Source organism: Syngnathus scovelli, chromosome 11 (assembly GCF_024217435.2).
Source record: "Syngnathus scovelli strain Florida chromosome 11, RoL_Ssco_1.2, whole genome shotgun sequence".
Lineage (NCBI taxonomy): Eukaryota > Metazoa > Chordata > Actinopteri > Syngnathiformes > Syngnathidae > Syngnathus > Syngnathus scovelli.
The window spans coordinates 13234436-13256116 of NC_090857.1; the positions used below are offsets into that span (position 1 = coordinate 13234436).

Here is a 21681-nt window from a genome sequence, read left to right on the forward strand (position 1 = left end):
GTTTCTTGCTATATGGCCTTTTTTTCCACATGACCAGCAAATAGGAGGTTCAGCGTTGTATCGTTTTGACTGACCTGAGGCGGGCTGGTCATTTGTTTTATAATTGGGAGAATCACGACTATACCCGCCGCTACCTTTGCCACGAAATTTGTTACGACCACGCCCCCCTAGGCGTGGTTCGAAGGTCTTATTTTGATAGAACATTTCAGACTGCTCTCCATTGACCAAAAAAATGGTGCCTGTTTTCCCTTTCTCTTTTGCTCTTTTTGAATTGACAACTTTTTCGGCGTGTATAGCATGATCAATGAACTGTGGCAAGGTAGATGTCGGGAAAGTGATCATATGTTTAGTGATCCAGTTTTGGATTGCTGGTCGCGAATTTGCATGTAGAGCATTTTTGAGTTGTTGGTCATAAACATCAGTTCCATGCTCCAAGCCACTATTGGCTTTGAACACTTTTTCTAGTCTGTGTCTAAAGTCTTCAAACAACTCATCTTCTTTTTGTTTGGTTCGGCCAATGTCTGTGTAATTTGCTCTACGTTCGAATTTTATTTTTATCCTGCCCAATAGTTGGTCAATTTCTGTTTGTAATGGCACCCCGTTACATTCCAATGGACGGCCCCGGGAATCAAAGGGATTCCAGGTGCCTTTAACGCTTGCCCAATGTTTGGTTAAAGATGCCATGAAAGCCTGTTGTACTTCATCGCCTCTCAAATTATAGGAAGCAATGAGTTGTTTCATGTCGATACAGTATTGATCAACATCTTCAGTGGGCAACGCTATGCCCTCAATTGCTGATTTTATATCAGCTTGGGTCCATGTTCTGTATACTAAAATGGTGGGTCCTCCATCATCATGAGGATTGGCCACTTCAATCATCGGGTATGCGTCAGCCGAGGGACCCAACTTAGCACGGCTCCGCGTCAACATACCACGAGTAGAATCACTATACTCAGGAGGATGATCTGTGTTTGGTAATTTGGGGTACAGAGACGGAAAAATTGGTTCGCTTTGGCGTGCTGCAATCTCCGTCTTTATAATTTGATCATTTTTCTCATCCTCATTCATCGCATTGTCAGCCTCGGCCTTCAAGCGAGCCCGCCCTGACACTGTCTCATCATCTTCCTGCCTGTGCAACAGCAAGTTCTTTTTTATCTTTTCTTCGTCTTCCTTATCTTTCAATTTTCCTCTCATTTGCCCACATTTTCTCTTCTCAGCTTCCAATTCCCATTGTACTATTAGATAATATCCGTCTTTATTCTTCTTTACGCCACATTTAGCATCAATTGATTGCGTTAGGTTATTCAATGAATTCGTTTTCAGCTGACCATCAAATTTGTAATCGGTTATCCATTTGTCAAGATATTTTACATTTTCGGGGTCGACCTCTTCCATCAATTTCCAATCTTTGCATTTTAATTCATGTCTGGGTAGCGGCTTTTGTTTGCTATTTGATTTTCCCATGGTTTATTTTCTAAATTTCGGAGTTGGCAATTCGAATGGCACCTACAGTGTCCTAAAGCCAACTTTATTCATAGGACAGTGGTTAAATGTTCGATGTGTGGCGAGTCTCTTTTCACCTTCCCGGAGGAAGCAGAGAGTCCTTGCTTTCATCCACACAAAGCCACTGTTTACAATCCTGTGTTGTTTACATAGAGGAGAGCTCAAATGAGGTCACTCTCAGTCAAACCATACACACACACACAATGCGCACTTTTATCGTCTCACAGGCAAGCAGGGGAGTCCACCCTCCCGTGGATTTTAACAAACTCTTTAACCTTCCTATTGTGTAAGAAAACTTATTTTGCCTTTTTCTTGAAGTAGATATAAAACCTGTCTTTTCATGGATAAGGGAGCCAAACCAGCTAAACAAGAGTTAAGAAAAACACCACAGATGGCAGCAGAAAGCTAACACATTAGGAAGGTTAAGTTAGGAGGCCCCACGACACCTCAGTGGAATTTAACTGCTCCAAATTACCTGTACTTTTTAGAAAACAGAGGAGTCCGCCCTCCCGTGGAATTTAACTGACTTTTACGTCAGGGGACTCCACCATCCCCTGCAGAATTTAACTGTTTCTAATTGCACTTGATAGGGTCTAGAATTGTCAAGGTTTTAAGTGACCTCTTGTCACTGCACTTTCATTACTTTTAACAGAATCAAGATCCGTACTCACAGTCTGCTGGGCCTTCTCCTCGGATGATCTCGTCAACCACTCCGGCGTCCAGCCGACAGATCGAGTCAGCCCCGTGAAAAGGGTTTCCTCTATATGCCTTGGCCAAGGACTTGTCCTGGGTCGAAAAGTCAGCTGGAATCCCGAAATAGGTCTATTGAGACCCCGGAACGAGCCCCCAAAAATCTGTTAGGTTCAAAGTGCTAACTGAATATCTGAATAAGAGAAAAGGGTCAGCAGACAAAAAACAAGTGAGGCAGAATATTGAGTCTTTTCTCGCGAGGAGTGCAATCAGACTTACAGCAATCCGACTACACTAAAAATCTGTTTTACACTCCTCGCTCTTTTTATTTGGAATGCCCTACCCACAGTGTGAGACGATTAGCCCTTAAGGGGGGGGGGGAAAGATTGTGGCTTCGTCTCGTAAGAAACAAAAAGTAACGCACAAAGTGTTGCGTGCAGATATGGCTATATCAGCAAAACAGTTTAAGCGATATTCTGAGAGATAAAAAGAGAAAGTGTCGTTCTTTAACAAAGATCAGAAGGTTCATGACGCATTGTTTGACGTGTTGTTTTCACGATCTGTTCTGGTGGACGCTGAGCTGTCAGCAGCATCTTGTTTGACACAACCGTCATCTCGCCCCTGACCCAGCCGTAATCCTTCATTTCTGTTGTACAAGATAAGAATAAGCAAGGCAAAGCAGCAAGCATACTGAACAGTAATATTGTGAATAAGTACTCATTAGAGAACGCATGATAACATATATATACAATTTTTCTAACAACCAGTCCCTCATGTATGAAGACAAGATATTCATGTCCTCGGAGAGGCCCTGTTCTGCTGCTTCCCAGGATGGCTTACTAAGTAGGATGGCCAGGTCATCTGCATAGCCATACTTTGACTGGGTTGCAGGCAGGTCATGGATATAGATGTTTAACAGCATTGGTGCCAGCACTGAGCCTTGTGGGATGCCGTTCTTGAGTCTGTCCATTGCTGGTGTGTAGCCGGAAGCTGCGGTTTCTCAGCATCTCCATGATGAAGTTCACCATATGCTTGTCTGGGATGGTTTCCAGGAGTTTCATATGCAGCCCACGCATCCAGACAGTGTCGTATGCAGCTGTGAGGTCCAAGAAGACAGCGCCAGCCTTCTCCCCTGCTTGGAAGCTGTCTTCTATGTCTTGGCACAGAAGGGTCACCTGGTTCGCCATGGAGCTATCGCTTCGGAAGCCAGCCTGTTCTCTCGGCAACTAGGGGTCGAGACGTGCATGGAGGAGACGTTCCAGGAGCTTGTATGGAACACAGAGCAGTGAGATGGGTCGGTATCCTTTGGGGTCATCACTAGGCTTGTTTGGTTTTGGCAGCGCAATCACCTTGGCACGGCGCCAGATCTTTGGTAGCTTCACGCACCCGGGACACATTGAGAGGAAGAAGCACAGCCAGTCGGTTGCCTTCTTGCCTTGATGTTTTGTGTATTCCGGGTGGATGCCGTCGATGCCAGGTGCCCTTACCAGTTTTCAGCCGTTGGATGGCCAGCCCGATTTCTTGTGTTGTGAAGTTGTAGGATAGGTTGAAATCACAGCCTGGTGCCCTGTGCAGCTCATAGACCCTCGCTGATGTTCTTCTGGTGAAATCCTTGCCTGTGTTGGGGAGGCGGCCATTGCTCAGCAGTAGTGACGCGATGGAGTTGCAGAGATGGGACATTGTGCTGGGGTTGTCGACCTGCCCATCAGCTTATTCATGGTCTGCCACGCCCGACGGCTAGAGTGTCAAAGTCAAAGTCAAAGTCAAAGTCAGCTTTATTGTCAATTTCTCCACATGCCAAAGACACACAAAGAAACCGAAATTTCGTTCCCCCCTATCCCACGGTGACAAGACATGGCTCACAACAGACAAACAAGTAAACAAGTACAACAAAAGCGTGCTGAATAAATAATGAATAAATAACACAACAATAAATAAATAAATAAGAGGAGCAGAAAAAAAAGGAGCAAGTGCGCGTACAGCAGACATTCCCGAAAATAGCGCAACAGTGCCGCACGCTACGCAGAAGGGGGTAGCGAGTTCAGGGCCCTAACAGCCTGGAGAAAGAAGCTGTTGGCGAGTCTGGTGGTGCGGGAGCGCAGGCTCCTGTACCTCTTCCCAGAGGGCAGAAGGTCAAACAAAGAGTGAGCCGGGTGACTCACATCTCTGGCAATCGAGGTTGCCTTGCGGGCGAGATGGGAGGTGTAAATGTCCTTCAGGGAGGGGAGCGAAGCACCAATAATCTTACTAGCCGTATTCACTATGCGCTGCAGGGCCTTCAAGTTCTGTTCAGTGCAGTTACCACCCCAGACAGTGTGTGAAGTCAATTGATTCCACTGTCTCCGTCCATCTTTGCCTGCGTTTCTCATTTAGTCTGTAGATTAGGTTGTTCGCGGCTATGTCCCTGTCTGCACTTTGTGATTCTGTGTGGGCACGAAGTAGCTCTTCACATTCGTCATCCCAGCAGGGAACATAGGCTTTGCATATGCCACGGGGGATGTTCTTCTTGGCTGCAGCCAGCAGCATCTTGCAGTATGAGTTTCAGGCGATGTCCAAGTTGGTGGGGCGTGGGTGTGGTAGACCAGCAGCTGCCTTGTTCATTTGCTGGGAGAAGCCCACCCAGTTTGCCTTCCGGAAGTTCCACCTCTTCACGTCTTTCCCTTCCACAGGCTGGGCCAGAGATGGGATGGTTATAAGCGATGGTCGATGATGTGAACGGGGTAATCTGTCCAGCATACGTCTTTCTGGTATCGGTTCGTTGTCACGGCATTTTGCAAAGGTTGGTGGTGCTGTTCCAGCGTGCAGAGTAGAAAGTGCGTGGCTCCTTTGGGTCGTATAGGAGTGTTGCCTCCGCGGCCAAGGCCCATTCTGCCAGGAATTCACCATCAGCATTGGAACTGGTGTAGCCCTAATCTGTGTGCTGGCTGTTGAAATCACCAGCGTGCATGGCGGGGGCTGGGACATCTGGCAGAAATGTTGGCGTGAACCTGTTCTTGTAGATGTTGACGATGGCGGTGTCTTGCACTTTAGTTGCAATCCATTCCACCTCTGCATCTTTTGCGGACTGTGCTATAGCTGACCAAGCCCTGTCGTTACGAACGAACATCGCAGAATTATGAACAGTGTCTCAGAAGAGTGGAATTGGAATCAACCTCCCATCGATCCAAGACTTGTACCTGTCCAGGACCAGGAAACGTGCAAGTAACATCTCTACAGACCCTTCTCACCCAGGTTGCCAGGTACGCCAAAACCAGCAGACACAGAGACAGCTTCTTCCCCCAGGCTGTTGCTCTGATGAACTCACACCACTCTTAGAGTCTCAGAGCCATTGCTGTGCTATAACATCCTGCTCTCCACACCTTTTTTTAATTGTCTACACAGTTTGTACTTTGTGTCCTATCTGCATCCATTGCAGCCTGGTCATCCTGGAAGAGGGAGCCTCCCATCTGTGGTCTCTTCTCAAGGTTTCTCATTTCCCCTAGCTGGAGTTTTGAGTTTTTCCTTACCCTCCTGGGAATTTAAGATCAGGGGATGTTTGAGAATACTTGTCATTTTCACATGTCCTGAGTGTTGTTAGTCACCTAAATGTTGAACAGAGGCTGTGATGTACCGAAGTCAAATTCCTTGTTTGGCACACTCAAACATGGCGAATAAAAACTCTTGAATCTTGAATCTTGAAGAGTAGACCAAATTGAATTGAGGACTTTTTTTTCTTGTAAATCAAGCAAAAAAAGTAACTGAAAAGTCAGTAACTTGAACAGTACAGCAATTAAACCAAACAGAACACTACAGGTTCCATTTGTAAGCTATCAAGAGTGAGGGGGGGACATCCAAAATTTTAATAAATCAATTCTAAGCTTCATCATTCTGTTATTCAGTCTTGCATCCTGTTTGTCATTTATTTCCTTGGACATCATGTCAAAGGTCTCCAGATCAGTCATGAGCACCGTCCACTCTCCGCATCACATTCTGAACGAGAGTTGAGGCTCCTCAGCCCAGGGATTGCCAGAAGGGGCTCCACGATGACCTTCAGAAACTCTGAGAATAAAGAGAAATAGAAATAAAATACTGACTTAAATTACTGCAGCTAAGAGCACTTTTTAAATGACTAATGCCTACAAAAAAAACTTTTCCCTGTCATTGGCGTTTCACACTCACTTCCTAGCTGTTGAAGAATGAAGCAAATGATAGCTGCAAGATTCAAATGAACCTTTCTCCAGTGATAAAGTTTGCCCTGTTTGAAAAAAAAAATGGAGGCATTCTGTGTTAGAGCGGTGCTCACTTTAACTTATTTTTGCAAGAACCACACAGGAGACAGTATGCCCTTTTAAACACCTGCAAGTGGAGAGTCATTCGTCACTGTGCATACAGTGATGATTGAATGAGGTCTGACTCAGGCCTCTTCCAAGAGCATTTTTATTGAGAGAAACAGGGTGGGGGTGAGAGTGGAGGTGAGAGTGGACAGGATGGGGTTGAAACCCCTGTCCTCTGAAAACAGGACAAGCTAGGTTATTTATTACAGGTTACATTCTAACATAAGCATAGGATCAAACTAATCTAGCTAGGTTATTTATTACAGGTTACATTCCAACATAAACATAGGATCAAACTAATCTATCAACCCTAACATTCTGTCTGTGCCTTTGAATGTGGTGCATATTAGTTTGGCTGTTGTACATATCCAATCACGTTATTTTAAACTAGTACTGATAAAATTGCTTGTTCTACAAGTTGTTATCCAAATGATGAAAATGTAGAGGGTAAACCTTGGTTTTATTTTGCACTTTGACATCCGCCATGGTTTCCGGAGTGTGAAAGTCAAGTTCCATATTGAAGATTGCTATTACAACATACACTTTTTGCATATGTGCGACAGTCGATAAGCATACATAAGTATATTCAAACCACCAACAACAGATCCATTTCCAAAGATAACGCAAGGCAGTTGTGATTACTTCTACAATCAATAATAAATCAAAAATCAATCTGTACCTTGTGGAGTCCAGTCGGTTTTTAATACAGATGCTCCTCTTATCTCCAGGCTTGGAGTCTGAAAAAGAAGGACAGGGAAAAAGAAAATGTCTGATTTGACAATTCACCCATTACCCGATGTTAATAACATGACACAACACAATTTTAACTTTTGAAGTGATTTGCCTGAGAGTTCCAAGGCCTGTTGAGCACAAAACAAAGTTAGGTGCACATTTTCATGACATCAGAAGATAAACACCTATTTTTTCACGTGCCACTCCTTGAGCTAAATCTGGAGTCACAAATCACTACATGGATAAAAAAGGGAAATTACATCTTTGCCATGCCATCATCTCAAAGCTCATCTGGAGTGAATGGTTTTGTAACTTTTTTGTACCCTGTGAATTATTTAATAATTATTATCATTATTAAATATTATAATAATTATTTTACTCTGATCCACTTGATGAGCTATTTTTTGGGCGTACACTATGTAATGTATTTAATTCAATCCCCCTCATGGTCAGACAATCTATAAGTAGACGTATGGTTAAACTTAATAATGATTGATTAAAATTCTGTACATTATTTATACAACTTACAGCTGGTTCAGAATTTTATATTTTGAAATATGATCATATTTGATGGATTTAATTTTGACATCTATTTTAGGTTATTCCATAGCCCTAATATCAGGTTACCGAAATAACCACACTTCACGCGGCAATGGTTGTTTAAAACAGAGCATCGCAACTTCTGTACAATATTGATATTAAATATTAAATTTATAAATTTATACAACTTCCCATTCCTTTTCACACAGGTAGGCTCTGCCTATTTTGTGCAGTGGAATTTTTCTGTTTGTATCTGTTGTTTGTACAAAGTCATAGTTTGAATGACTTTCATGTTGCTTGTGCTTTTGAGAGTATTTGTTTTCATTTGATTGGTTATGTGTGGTTTGCCAGTTTAAAACAAATGAATTCAATCCAATTCAATTCAATTCAAATTTCAGATTGGTTTTGGGTTTAATATTTCATATTTGATGCAGTTTATTTTGTCGTCTATTTTAGGTCTATGTGTAGACCTAAAATAGACGTCTAATTTAGGTTAGTCTGTAGTCCTAATATATACGTCTAAATTAGGTCTATGTGTAGACCTAATATAGATGTCTAAATTAGGTCTACAGATAGACCTAATATAGACGTCTTTTTTAGGTCTATATTTAGACGTAATTTAGACGTCTATAAATTAACCTAAAATAACCTAATTTAGACGTCTATTTTAGGTCTACATATAGATGTAATTTAGACGTCTTTAAAATAACCTAAAATAATCTAATATAGACGTCTATTTTAGGTCTATATATAGACGTAATTTAGACGTCTAATAAATAACCTAAAATAGACATCTATATCAGGTTACAGAAATAACCAATTCACATGTACGGAGCATATGCTTGTTAAACACAAATCCAAACAACCTCTGTACATTATTTATACAACTTACAGCTGGTTCAGACTTTAAATTTTTGAAATATTATTAAATAATAAATATAGAACCGGCCCGCAGGCCACAGCCGCCCGCTGGTGTTTTGCACGCACCAACACTACATTTCCCACAATGCAACGGTAGCCCGCGATGTCCCTGCACCTCGCACAAGCGGCTTCATTATTCATCAGTAGTCAGAGCAGAGTTCAACTTTCTGATACCCCCCCTCCTCAAAAATGGCTAAACGTAAGGTGGACGCTAAGAACAGGGGTTTTCAGGCCAGGTGGGAGGCAGAGTACATGTTTACGGAGGTAAGAGGCAAACCTGTGTGTCTTCTGTGTGGAGAAAATGTGGCTGTAATGAAAGAATTTAATTTAAGAAGGCACTATCAAACGTCTAAGAAACACACAGACAAAGACAAGAAAATGGAGTATGAACAAAAGCTCCAGAAGGTGGAAGAATTAAAACGAGGCCTTAAGTCCAGACAGGCTATGTTCACGTATGCTAAATCGCAAAGCGACGCTGCTGCCAAGGCTAGCTTTATTGTGGCAAAAGAGATCGCAAAATCAGCCCGGCCCTTTGCAGAAGGAGAGTTGATCAAAAACGGGTTTTGAGCCTCAGAGCCTAACCCCGAACATTGATGAACTTGTACAAAAGATGAGACACCTCTAAGTATCAGGCTCAGCCTCAGACAAGTGAGCATCACAGAACAGTAACGTATTTTCCGTTTTTTAATTCGGTTACATTTTTAAATTTGTTTCTACAAGACGTGGTTTTTCTTTGAAGAAAGTATTGTTTTGTCTGTGTGCCGTAAATTTTTGAATTTTATTTATTTATATTTATTTTTCAGTTGAATGGACCAAGGGAAAATTGCAGATAAGAGCCATGAGAAAGAATACAACTGATTTGATTAATTTTTTATTTTACGATTTGAAAGCAATGATCGGTAGATCATAGAGCAGCACAATAATAAACTTTCAGTTTATAATGCATGCACTTTTATTTATGCATTTATCTTGATATTAAGAAACACATTTTGTTTTTAAAACAATTTAATTTTTTGCTGTTTGGCTGTTGAAAATATTTTCCCTTGAAGTTACTGACAGAGCCATAACAAAATATTGCCATATTCATTTAATCATTAAATAATGTACACTGTGTTAGGTCTTAGTTCAATAGGCTATGTGCAATCATTCCGATATATTTTAATAAACATTGAACCAGTCCGGCCCTCGGCTTGTAGCAAACTTGTTTTTTTGGCCCTCGGTGTGTTTGACTTTGACATCCCTGCGTTAAAGGGTCACCTCGCTTTAGTCGTTATTTGCTTTGAAATACCTCTGGCTGCCAAAATCAACAACTTTTTGAAAGTAGACTTTTTGAAGGTCGGAGTGGTTCCACGGGTGCTGGGCTGTTCCCAACACATCAGCTGTTATTGTAGCAAGCATCATCTAGCTCATCTAGTTGTCCCCTCCTTCAAGTTGAAGAAGAGCAGCGCCCGTCTCGATGAAAATCACGAGTCCGAAACTAATTTTGGGCGTCAAGTCCAACATCAGACCGAGAGCTTTGCGTCAACCTGACCTTGTCAAGCGTTACAAGCATTTCTAGTGGCACCTGTGCGCCCTCTGGTGGTATGCCAACGAATCACTGCCCAAGTGTGCTTGACTGGTCTTGTAATGGTTCACCGCGCGTGTGAGCGTGCGCGCGTGCGCGCGTGCGTGCATCTGTGCGTGTGTGTGCAGAACCTAACCGTTTCACGGTATAAAAGCTGGCAGGAGGGCGGGTGTGGGGTCAGAGGTGCGCCCCGCTGACGCAGGTGAGTGTTGAATTCATTTATTTTCCACTGCATGAACTAGAAGTGAGTGTGAGTGCGGAGTTCGTCTCTGTGTGCCCAGCGATTGGCTGGCAACCGGTTCACAGTGTCCCCCGCCTACTGCCCAATGACTGCTGTGATAGGCTCCAGCACGCCCGCGACCACCGTGAGGACAAGCACTTTAGAAAATGGATGGATGGATGGATGGATGGATGGATGGATGGATGGATGGATGGATGGATGGATGGATGGATGGATGGATGGATGGACGGACGGACGGACGGACGGACGGACGGACGGACGGACGGACGGACGGACGGACGGACGGACCAAAGACTGGTTTGGATGTAAATACGCCATATGTATGTATATGGACGTACGCGCCATACTGGGAATTGGAAAAGTTCCTCAATCTCTGCCGGCTCAATTCCAACCTCAAACGGATTCTGCAATCCAAACATGGCTGCGTACACCAGCACTCGCCGCATGAGACAAGAGAACGACATGGAAAGGAAGGCATTCCGCTGCTCCTGATGCGACAAGTGCACATTTGTCGAGTGAGTCGAAGCGCGTTAAACCCTCCTCGTACGTGTTTGCTTGTATGCGCACGTGAGACCCCAAATTGTCGTCCTCTATCTTGGAAATCGTGTCTGTCCTTTGAAGACCAAACAGGACTTTTTCCTTCCTGTTCCGTCCGATCTTGCCCAAACAAGCAAGAAACACATTATAAATGAAGGCCCGTGTCTAAATTTACTCTGGCCCGAAGCATTGTGTCATAAAATCAATAAGAAGTGGCCCGCTGGCACTGTCGCGGGGACCTGCGCGCCCCAGAGCGAGCCACAGAAATGAAACTCGTCCTAACGGGAACGCGCACATGAGCCAGCGCTCATGATCCGTTGCGAGCGTGTCTCCCGTCCCTTCCCAATTCACACGCACACAGGTGTCCGTTTGCAAGATAATCAGTGACCAGGGCTGTGGACTCGGTAGGATTTCTGCACTGAGTCCGAGTCCGAGTCCGGCCTCTTGACCACCGAGTCCGAGTCCAAATCCGAGTCCGGCTGTCCATTATTTTCTGTTAATTCATGTGACTGCTTAGTCTTTATACAAGGCTAATTTAGATCAAAATCTACCAGAACGAACGCAACGCTTTCACAGTGGCTGGTTCGGCTTATATAGGATCCCTTGCTGAGAGCGCGGACGTAAAAGTGAGGCGACGTTCCAATCGGACGTCGGATCGATAACATTTTCCCTGCCCTACCGGAGTTGTGCTAGTTCATAACGTAGATCACTCATGGCGTAGTCATAAATGTACGGTTGACAATTTAACCGATAGAAGTGGATACATTTGAACATAACCTACACTCTAATATATTATTTGACATGGTATTAAATGCGTGGCTTTACAAAAATAGTCATTGAAGCCCACCCTTAGCCCTGAGTGCCATTGGCATGAGGCAAAACGCTTGAAAACACACACTCTCGCCCAATTAAATAACCATTCTGAAACACAGGACATGTAAGATACATTTTTTTATCATTAATTACACCATTATAGCTCAGACATTTATCTAAACACAAATAATTAGTGACGACCCCACAACTATCGAAACACATCAATGATATAAACTGGGTGACATAAGTCAAAGTCAAATTCAGCTTTATTGTCAATTTCTCCACATGCCAAAGACACACAAAGAAACCGAAATTTCGTTCCCCGCTATCCCACGGTGACAAGACATGGCCCACAATCAACAATCAAGTAAACAAGTAAACAACAGCGTGCTGAATAAATGATAAATAATAATCGTCCTTGACATTGGTACATAATGTAAACATTAGCCTAAGTGCAACTCAACGTGGCCGCATTGATCGTAAGCAGGGCTGTGGACAGTATTCCTACGCGCATTCTCAGCAGCATGATGAAAATAAAATTGAACGTATTTTTTTTTTTTTTTTATTGTCGGACTCGGTGGACTCGGTCAAAATCAGCACCGAGTCCGAGTCCGGCAAAAATGACCGAGTCCGACCGAGTCCGAGTCCGAGTCCACAGCCCTGTCTGTGACACAGACACTTCCTCATTCAAATGTCCGCACACCAAAAACTCAGGTGACGCTAAAATCAGAGACGCTGCAAGTGACACTGCACAGGGAAAGGCAAAAAAAAAAAAAACACGGACGACTGGGCGAGAGCTGTCTACTTCGTACTAACTCCACACACTACTACGCGTCTGCACCGCCCACTCATAGTGATCGCAAACAGACTTATTTTGTGATTATGAAGTAATTTGTTGCGTATAAAGTTGAAATAAAAAAGATAAAATGGAGAATGATTTAATTTGGATTAAAAATCTGACATGATGCAACCTGGCCTGTTTACTGCAGTCACAAACACCAATATCACTCTTTTCTCATTAATACAACAATAACAATAATAAAAGAAACTTGACATCTAATAAAAACATTCAACTTTCATAAAATTATTCATATTTATTTAATTTATTATTATTGTAATATTTAACTTTTCTGGTAGTTCAATTGACAACAGATTCTCATTTGCAATATCAACTTATCTGCAGACAGCAAAGGATATAGTTACATATTTACAATTTCATTTACAATGGTAATGGTTCGAGGAATGTCGGTGTGAATGGTCGGCCCCTATGCATTGTCATCTAACTAAATCTGGCCCGCTTTGCAAAAAGTTTGGACACCCCTGCGCTACATCTTGCGTGAGTAGGGAAGGGAAAACGTGGCGGTCCACTCACTACAGTGTCGCTTGCACTTGAATTGGAATTCAGCTTCCCTTCCTCTAGTTCTTGAGCCATTCTCTCCTGTTCTATTCATGGGACTTATTTGACGCGAATGCCTCCAAGTCCCACCCAGCACTCTCGTCAGTCGAGCAGCATCTTATGATCAACCGTGTCAAATGCAGCGCTGAGACATAGCAATACCAAGACGGCCGGCGGTCACTATTCAGATAGATGTCATTTGAGACTTTTTGCCATCTCAGTGCTGCGCCATGATCAAAAACATCATACAACTGTGAACCTGTTGGAAAAAAAGCCTTTGCATGATTTCTTCCCCAAACTGAAGATTTGAGCTGGGCCTGTCGTTACATCCAGGTTGTTGCTGTTTTTCTTGAGGGGCTTTTTAAGGACTGGGGAGACTGCTCTGATTGAAGAGAATGAATTAATCACTTGGAGTTGTGCGGTTACAATCAAAAACATTTTTGAGAAACTGCAAAGGCAGTATATCGAGACAGTATGTTGTGGGTCTTCACTTCAAAACCATTTCTTTCAAACATGTGTCATCTTGTCATTTTTCCAGAGAGGGAGCCATGCACATGCGTTTGTTGCTAAGGGACTAGTTCAAAAAGAGATTGTTGTGATTGCTCAGCACATGAGTCGTGACATGGCGGCAGCGGCCAACGGGACCCAGCTCATTGAGTATCGAGACTCCCTCAGCAAAGCGGTGCTCAAGAATGTACTGGTGCTCGCCATCGGACTGTCCATCAACTACATCAACGCCAGCCTCGTGTACACCTTCTGCAAACACCAGGTAGACCAGCACACAACAACAAAATGGAACCATGCTGTCTCCGTCCGTCAGAGTGTGACGGTTTCACAAAGTGAGAAGCTAAGCTGCTCGCTCGCAGCTTTTGCGTGCGAGAACCTGACTCTGAAGCCAGTCATACCCTCCCACCGTGGTGATGGTTCCGTTTGCCATGGTGGGCCAGACCGCGAGAGGGGGCAATTCCCAAGACTGTGACATTTGCTTTGGCTAGTTCCTTCACCGGTCTTTTGTCAGTAAACCATGGCCGTTTTCGATTGTCTCATGTTAGATGTGAAGTCGCGCTGAGTTGTCCTACACACTAAACGCAGAAAAACGAAAGGGCACCATAAAGGTAGGTCGCAAATTACTTTTTCACAGTGACGGCAGATTTGAGGCAGAAATTGAAGTCACCAAAGTGTTTGTGCTGGTTTACTCTTGCCAAAAGATGTATTAGCAATCACGGTTGGGGTCTGGTCAACTTTGTGTGCAGATCTTCTACTGCAACCCTCGCTACATCCTCTTCTTCCACCTGGTTGTGAACGACATGATCCAGATGAGCGTGAGCGTCATCCTCTTTGTGATCAGCTACACCCTTTATAGGATCAGCGTCCTATCGTGCACCCCCTTAATCCTGATGGCTGTCATCACCGGGGAGAACACGCCCCTCAACCTGGCGTGCATGGCGGCCGAGTGCTACGTGGCCGTGTGCCTCCCGCTTCACCACACCCGAATCTGCACGGTCAGGAGGACTCTAGCCCTCATCGCCTTGATCTGGGCAATCAGCATCATCTCCGCCTTTCCGGATCTCTTTGTCACTCTGGCCTCCGAGCCTCTGGAGTTCTTCTCCTCCAGAATCTTCTGCCTCCGAGAGACGGCCTTCCCCAATCTGTTGCTGGCTCAGAAGCGGGACATAACCTACATCGTCTACCTGGTCCTGGTGTGGTCAGTCATCTTCTTGCTGTATTTCAAGATCCTCTTCACGGCCCAAACGGCAAACAAGGATGCCAAGAAGGCTCGGCGGACCATCGTCCTGCACGGCGTTCAGGTTCTGCTGTGCATGACCATGTACGCCGAGGCTCTGGTCAAGATGGCTCTGCTCCGCTGGTTCCCCAGGAACTACTCGGACTCGCTGTTTGCCTGCTACATTGTGGTTCAGTTGTTGCCCCGTGCCATCAGCCCCATCATATATGGCGTGCGTGACAAGTGCTTCAGGAAGTACCTCAAACACTACCTGGTCTGCAAGAGCGGCCATCTGTGACTTTGCACTCGGAACAACAACACTGTCTCACCATGACATCGGTCCTACTTTCGAGCGCCTTCACCAGAGGACTCGAAACTGCAACTTTTTCTCCAACACGTTTTTGCTTGAAAAATCACCGTTCAAATGTAGCTTTGACCTAATATGTTGTATTTATTGACTTCTGACGGTTCCCCAGTTGTTGTGCGCTCCATACCGAGTACTCGATGTCGGTGGCCTCTTATCTGGTCCCGGTGCAGACGACTCTGTGACATAGTGTCTTCTCACCGGAGGCTCTGTACCCGACCTTAAGTACTTGAAACACTCACCTATTATCTCAAGAATGTTTGCATTTTGTTGCGTTTTGTTCAAGATGTCCGTTGTTGAGCAAGGAAAACAAAGATGTGGAGTAGCAGTTGTTTTTTTATATGCAAGATCTTGGGTTGTTTAATGGCAGTCAGTGCACAAGGCACTTCAACAGATGAAAAAACGTCATACTCCAGATCAAAAGGTTTTATATTGTCCACGAGCAGGAACTAGGAAGAGAAGGGGAGGGAAGGAAAAACATGTCCTTGTAAGGTATACATCTGTTCTGTTTTCACCTGAATGTCCTGTTATCTACTGAATGTTTTGTCACTATGTGTCATGGAAAGTTAACTGAGCTTTGTGTGCTGTGTCAGTGTTCTGATTGAGCAACTATGTTTGTATAAATTAATAAGAATATTTACAAATTAATTGACATGATAAAGTATATAGGTTTGTATAAATTAATAAGAGTAACACATTGCTCTTGCTCCCTCTTCAATTTACAAGAGTATGCAAGAGCACGTTCGAGTTATTGGTGGCTCTAATACCGTCATTAAAAAGGTGGAGTTGATTGATCTTGAAGGAATGGGGTCGAAATACAAAAAGTCCTGCCTAGCTACAAAAACAGATATGCTCAAACCTCATTGAATAAAGCAGTGTTTCCCAACCTTTGTTTCATTCATGGCACACCTTTTCATTGGAAAAAATCTCGCGGCACACCGCCAACAAAAATCTGTTAAGCTCCTATATTAAAATCAGTTATATTACAACGAACCACGTAGAGTCCTATTCCTATATATGTATGGAGAGTCGAATAATTTAATAGAAATAAATACTAAATATTCTTTAAATTGTATTCCTTTTTTTAAACAAAAGTGACAGTTTTTAGACGGTGTAAGAAATAAACTATTTAAAGTGATTGTGATTAAAATAAAAGAATCAACGTGATTTTGTTTACTGTTTTAGACTAGGTCTATAAATATTGCAACAATAAGAACAAAGTTACTTTTAAAGATGCTCTGCTGTTCTGACAGCAGCTGAGTGGCTATCACAGTCGAGGAGTCTCGACTTGACTGCTTATTTTACGTATGTTAAAAATAACTAATCCAGGTTCTCCGGTTGAACTGCATTCTATGATTTCCATCGGACCCCAAACGCACCACAACCGTCATAGTGTCTGTCACTGTTAGCAAAAGCACACAGCAACGCACACATAAACTGAATATGTGCCGATGCAATACAATCATATCGACACAATATGAAATCTCAAGATTCTCCGATTCTCCACACATGCACGATTAGCAAGTGGCTGACCAGGCCTTGCGCGAACTGACCAGTGGTTTGGCGATCCTGTTCACAATGCGCTCCGTAATTAATATTGGACAGTCCCACGGCACAGCTGAACGTCTCTCACGGCACAGTGGTTGGGAAACACTGGAATAAAGTACATAAGCAGACAAGTATATTCACATGTTAAATCAATAAAAGAAACATTTTAAGCATATAATTATACCTACACACCAAATCAATAAAGAAGACATAACTAGACATTTTTGATAAGTGGTAATGAGAAAGGTTTTTATAACTTTATGATCTGATATATGTATATTTCTGAGCACTTTGAAATAACAAATGTTTTTTGATATGTTGCCTGAATAGCTTAATGACCCTTAAGGAACTGTTTAATGCATGCCTGATGATTTTCCAAATCACGGACACTGTCAAAGTCGTCTAAAAATGTTCAGTACTTGATTGTATCTTATGTTTTGACTAATGCTAGACGCCAGTTTTCGATTACTACTGACCGTTCTGAACAGAGGGAAATATTTTGCCTAACAAAGAAAAGATATGGTTGAAAGCATGATTAAACTAAGACTATGATGATGTAAGCAAGTACATGGAGTATCAAAAGAACAAACAAACAAAAACATGGTAAGTGGTGAGTACAAACTTACTGACTGCATAGTCAGGGAACATTAATAAATTGATGATGTCACAGCCAAAAATTCACATAATTCCGTACAAAATGACAAAATTGAAAGAATGATGACTGGATGAGGTGCGACAGTGTATGTGCAAGAATGGAGGAGAATGTTTACAGGAAGGTCACTTGGAGATAAAACCAGCAGGTGCCAGAGGGAGACAGCCAAGCCAAAGATGATCATCAAGGCTGAAGGACGGAAAGGAAAACAACAGCCCCCACACATCGAATCGCCCACAATCAGCACCCAACCCCACGGAACTAGCTCTCACCGAACCAGCACCCACTCCCATGGAATCAGACTCTCCTTCGAACTTGCCCCACCCCAAAGACTCATGACCCATCAAACTCGGCCCACAATGTGCAACTGAATATAAGCTGACCAAAGAACCTTGAACGTTGCCTTTTCTGAATGGAGACTTTCCGCTCTTGAAAGGCCCAGCGCTGTATTGTACTTTCCTGAAAGCAGAGCTTTCTGAACAAGAATTGTGATTGAACTCAACCAACCTGTGTAAGTCTAATTTCCACTTCAGTGTCTTAGCATTTACCTAAATCTGAAGAAATCAAACGAGCACGCAGTGAGTAAATTGGATACCAGGTGATTGGCAATGGCTTTTGCCGTGAGGCGCAGATAGCGCGCTCCTTAAATTGTGAACAAAATCCAACAATCTTCATTACACTCGGTAAGAGGTTATGATCGAGCACACTTGAATTTGTTGGTCTGTGCACACAAATAAGTTGGTGCTAATGGTTGTTGTCATACACTTACTAACAATTGGTCTTTTTCGTAGCAGCTTCAGGTTTTTGGCCGTCCTAAACGGTTTTAGGAACCGGTTTAGCGGCTTTCCGTCATTTCTGACTGGTTGGAGCTCTTTGTTGGCAGAATACAATTGCAATGAAGCCTTTGCATACCAAGTACACTCCTCAAAAAAATTAAAGGAACCGTTTTTTTTTTATCAGGGTATGGCATGAATTCAATTATACTTTTCTGATAAGGTTTTGGTCAGGTACGCGGCAGAGGGGGTTGTTAATCAGTTTCAGCTGCATTGGTGTTGATGGAATTAACAACAGGTGCACTAGAGGGCCAACAACGAAATGGTCCCCAAAACAGGACTGGTTTTGCAGGTGGAGGCCATTTCACATTCCTCCCTCTTGATCTTTTTTAACTGGTTTTCCACAAGTGTTGGCTTAAGCTAGAGTCATTATCACGATTGGGAGCATGAGGCGATTTCTTTACCCTCCTGAAGTTGCGCAGATTGTCCAACTCCTCCAGGATGGCACATCCATGAGTGCTGTTGCAAGAAGATTTGATGTGTCTCCCAGTACAATCTCCAGAGCATGAAGGAGATTCCAGGAGGCACGCAGTGACTCTAGGAGAGCTGGACAGGGCCGTAGACGGTCCTCATCCCATCAGCAGGACCGATATCTGCTGCTTTGTGCAAGGAGAAACAGGTTGAGCACTGCCCGAGCCCTACAGAATGACCTCCAGCAGGCTACTGGTGTGAATGTCTCTGTCTAAACAGTCAGAAACAGACTTATCGAGGGTGGCCTCAGGGCACGACGTCCTGTAGTGTATCCTGTGCTCACTGCTCAGCACTGTGGAGGTCGATTGGCATTTGCCATAGAACACCAGAATTGGCAAGTCCGCCACTGCTTTTCACAGATGAGAGCAGGTTTATCCTGAGCACCTGTGATAGACGTGAAAGGGTCTGGAGAAGCCAAGGAGAGCGCGATGCTGCCTGCAACATCATTCAGCATGACTGGTTCGGTGGTGGGTCAGTGATGGTCTGGGGAGGCATTTCCATGGAGGGACGAACAGACCTCTACAGGCTAGAGAACGATAGTCTGACTGCCATTAGGTATCGGGATGAAATCCTTGCACCCATGGTCAGACCCTACGCTGGTGCAGTAGGTCCTGGGTTCCTCCTGATCCACAACAATGCCCGGCCTCATGTGGCAAGAGTATGCAGACAGTATCTGGAGGATGAACTTGCAGCACCATTTCGGCACAGGGGGGCGCCCTGTCAGCCCAGGTACCTCTTGGCGGGGCACGGCGCCCACTCGCCGTAGCACCCTCTCAGTGCAGCGCACGCGCCCTCTCGGCGCAGCGCACTCTCGGCGCAGTGCGCGCGTGTCCACTCGGTGCGGTTTCTCGGAGCAACGCTCGCAGCGCGGGATCCCTCTCGACGCAGAGCTCTCTCTATGCAGCGTCCTCTTGGCGCAACACCCTCTCGGCGCAGTGCTCTTGCCGCACAGCTCCCTCTCGCCGCAACGCACCCTCGGCCCGCCATCACAGCGCAGTGTGCGCAGCGCGCGTATCTCGCACAGCGCATGCAGCGCGCGCACCCCCTCGACGCAGCGCGGCACCCTCTCGGTGCGGCACCCTCTTGCCGTGCGCTCTCTCGGCGCGGCGCCTTCGTGTCTTCTCGGCGCAGTTCGCACCCTGTCGGTGCAGCACCCTCTCGGTGCGGCGTCCTCTCAGCGCAGTGTCCAATCAGAGCGGCGCACTCTTGACGCAACACGGCGCCTTCTCGGCACGGAGTGACACGGTGCCCTGTCGGAGCAGCGTGTCGCCTTCTTGGGGCGGCACGGCACCCTCTAGACACCGTGCCCTCCAGGCGCAGCGCACGCACGTTCTCTGGGTGCAGCACACACTCTGCGCAGCACGCTTGACCTGTCAGAACAGTGCCCTCTCGGTGCAGCATGCCTGTGCTGTCGACGCAGTGCACTCTTGGTGCATCCACGCGTGCACCATCTTGGCGCACCCTGGGCCCGCCCTGTAGGCACAGCGCTAACAGCACGTGCACTCTCTCGGTCCAGCGCCCTCTTGGCGTAGGGCTCTCTGGGTGAAGCGCCCTCTCAGCGTGGCGGCCTCACGGCGCGCGCCCTCTAGGTGCGGTGTCTCTCGCCCCAAGGCCCACCGCCATGGTGCAGCTCATTCTCGGTGCGGCATGGCGACGTCTCGACGCGCACCCCGTCAGCGCACCGCGTGGGCCCTCTCGCTGCTGCGCCCTCTCGGCGCCGCGCAGTGCCCTTTTGGCGCAGCGCTTGCAGGTCAGCGCTCGCAGCGCGTGCGCCCTTTCGACGCAGGGCCCTCTCGGCACTGTGGCGAGAGGGAGCATGAGCAGCGAGCACGGCGCTGCGAGCGCCGCGCCGAGAAGGAACCGCGCCAAGAGGACGCCGCGGCAAGACCCGGCACATTATCCTCTCGGTGCAGCCCATGTGCCCTCTCGGCTCATTGCCCACTCGGCGTAGCGCTCTTGGCACAGCGCCGAGAGGGAGCTTCGCCAGGTGGGCACTGCGCCGAGAGAGCTCTCGTGCTCCGCCGTGAGGATGATGCGCCAAAAGGGCCCACACGCTCCGCCGACAGGGCGCCGCGCCGAGTTGGCGCTGCGGCGAGAGGACTACGCGCCATGAGGGCGCTGCCCTTTGGGGCGCCCTCGCGGTGCCCTCATGGCACCCTTTGCAGCACCCTCGTGGCGCCCTTTCCGCCGTCTCTGCGCAGCGCCAACTCGGCGCAGCGCCGTCTCAGCGCAGCACGCGCGCGCGCCCTCTCGGCGCCGAGAGGACCTGGTGCCAGGAGGGCCCCACGCCGAGAGGTCGCGCGCGCTGCGCCAAAAGGGCCTGCGCACTCCGCCGACAAGGCGCCGCGTCGAGTTGCCGCTCCGCCGAGAGGACTATGCGCTATGAAGGTGCTGCACCATGATGGTGTCGCACCTTTGGGGCGCCCTCCAGGCTTTGCAGCACCCTTGTGGCGCCCTTGCGGCACCCTCTCCGCCTTCTCGGCCAGCGCCAACTCCGCACAGCGCCGCCTCGGCGCAGCACGCGCGCGCGCCCTCCCAGCACCGAGAAGACGCAGTGCCAAGAGGGCCCTGTGCCGAGAGGGTGCGCGCGCTGCGCCAAAACGGCACGCTCTGCCGACAGGGTGCCGCGCCAAGTGTGCCATCTCAGCGCAGCACCGTCTCAGCGCAGCACAATCCGTTCCAGAAGGCAGTTCGAGAAGTGAATCGGTCGAATTTCGAATCTATTTGTCAGGAATGAGTTGAGCCAGGGCGACCAAATGCAGCTTGAACCAGGATTTATAGCAGGGAAAAGGAGTTGGAAGGGAGGCAGGTGGGGAACGAACGACACAGACGGGAGGAAG

The 21681-nt window shown here is 46.2% G+C and overlaps 1 protein-coding gene and 1 long non-coding RNA gene across 4 annotated transcripts; one reads left to right on the top strand and one right to left on the bottom strand.

The window, feature by feature from the left end:
- Nucleotides 1–2323: 2323 nt before the first annotated feature.
- LOC137840742 (uncharacterized) lies at nucleotides 2324–20313 on the bottom strand. 2 transcript variants are annotated; one of them, XR_011087718.1, is made up of 5 exons: nucleotides 18775–20313; nucleotides 16891–16990; nucleotides 7186–7243; nucleotides 6352–6427; nucleotides 2324–6231 (listed from the first exon to the last, which is right to left on the bottom strand). It is a non-coding gene; the product is annotated as an uncharacterized lncRNA (long non-coding RNA). The 2 variants fall into 2 exon arrangements; XR_011087719.1 differs by lacking the exon at nucleotides 6352–6427 and having other exon boundaries at nucleotides 18775–20312.
- LOC125977572 (odorant receptor 131-2) lies at nucleotides 10636–16897 on the top strand. Of its 2 annotated transcripts, XM_049734289.2 has the most exons (3): nucleotides 10636–11019; nucleotides 13789–14019; nucleotides 14504–16897. In XM_049734289.2, the coding sequence occupies exons 1-3, from the start codon at nucleotides 10651–10653 to the stop codon at nucleotides 15269–15271; spliced, it is 1368 nt and encodes a 455-aa protein (XP_049590246.1). In that variant the 5' UTR covers nucleotides 10636–10650; the 3' UTR covers nucleotides 15272–16897. The 2 variants fall into 2 exon arrangements, with proteins under 2 accessions (XP_049590246.1, XP_049590247.1); XM_049734290.2 differs by lacking the exon at nucleotides 10636–11019 and having other exon boundaries at nucleotides 11564–14019.
- Nucleotides 20314–21681: the final 1368 nt, after the last annotated feature.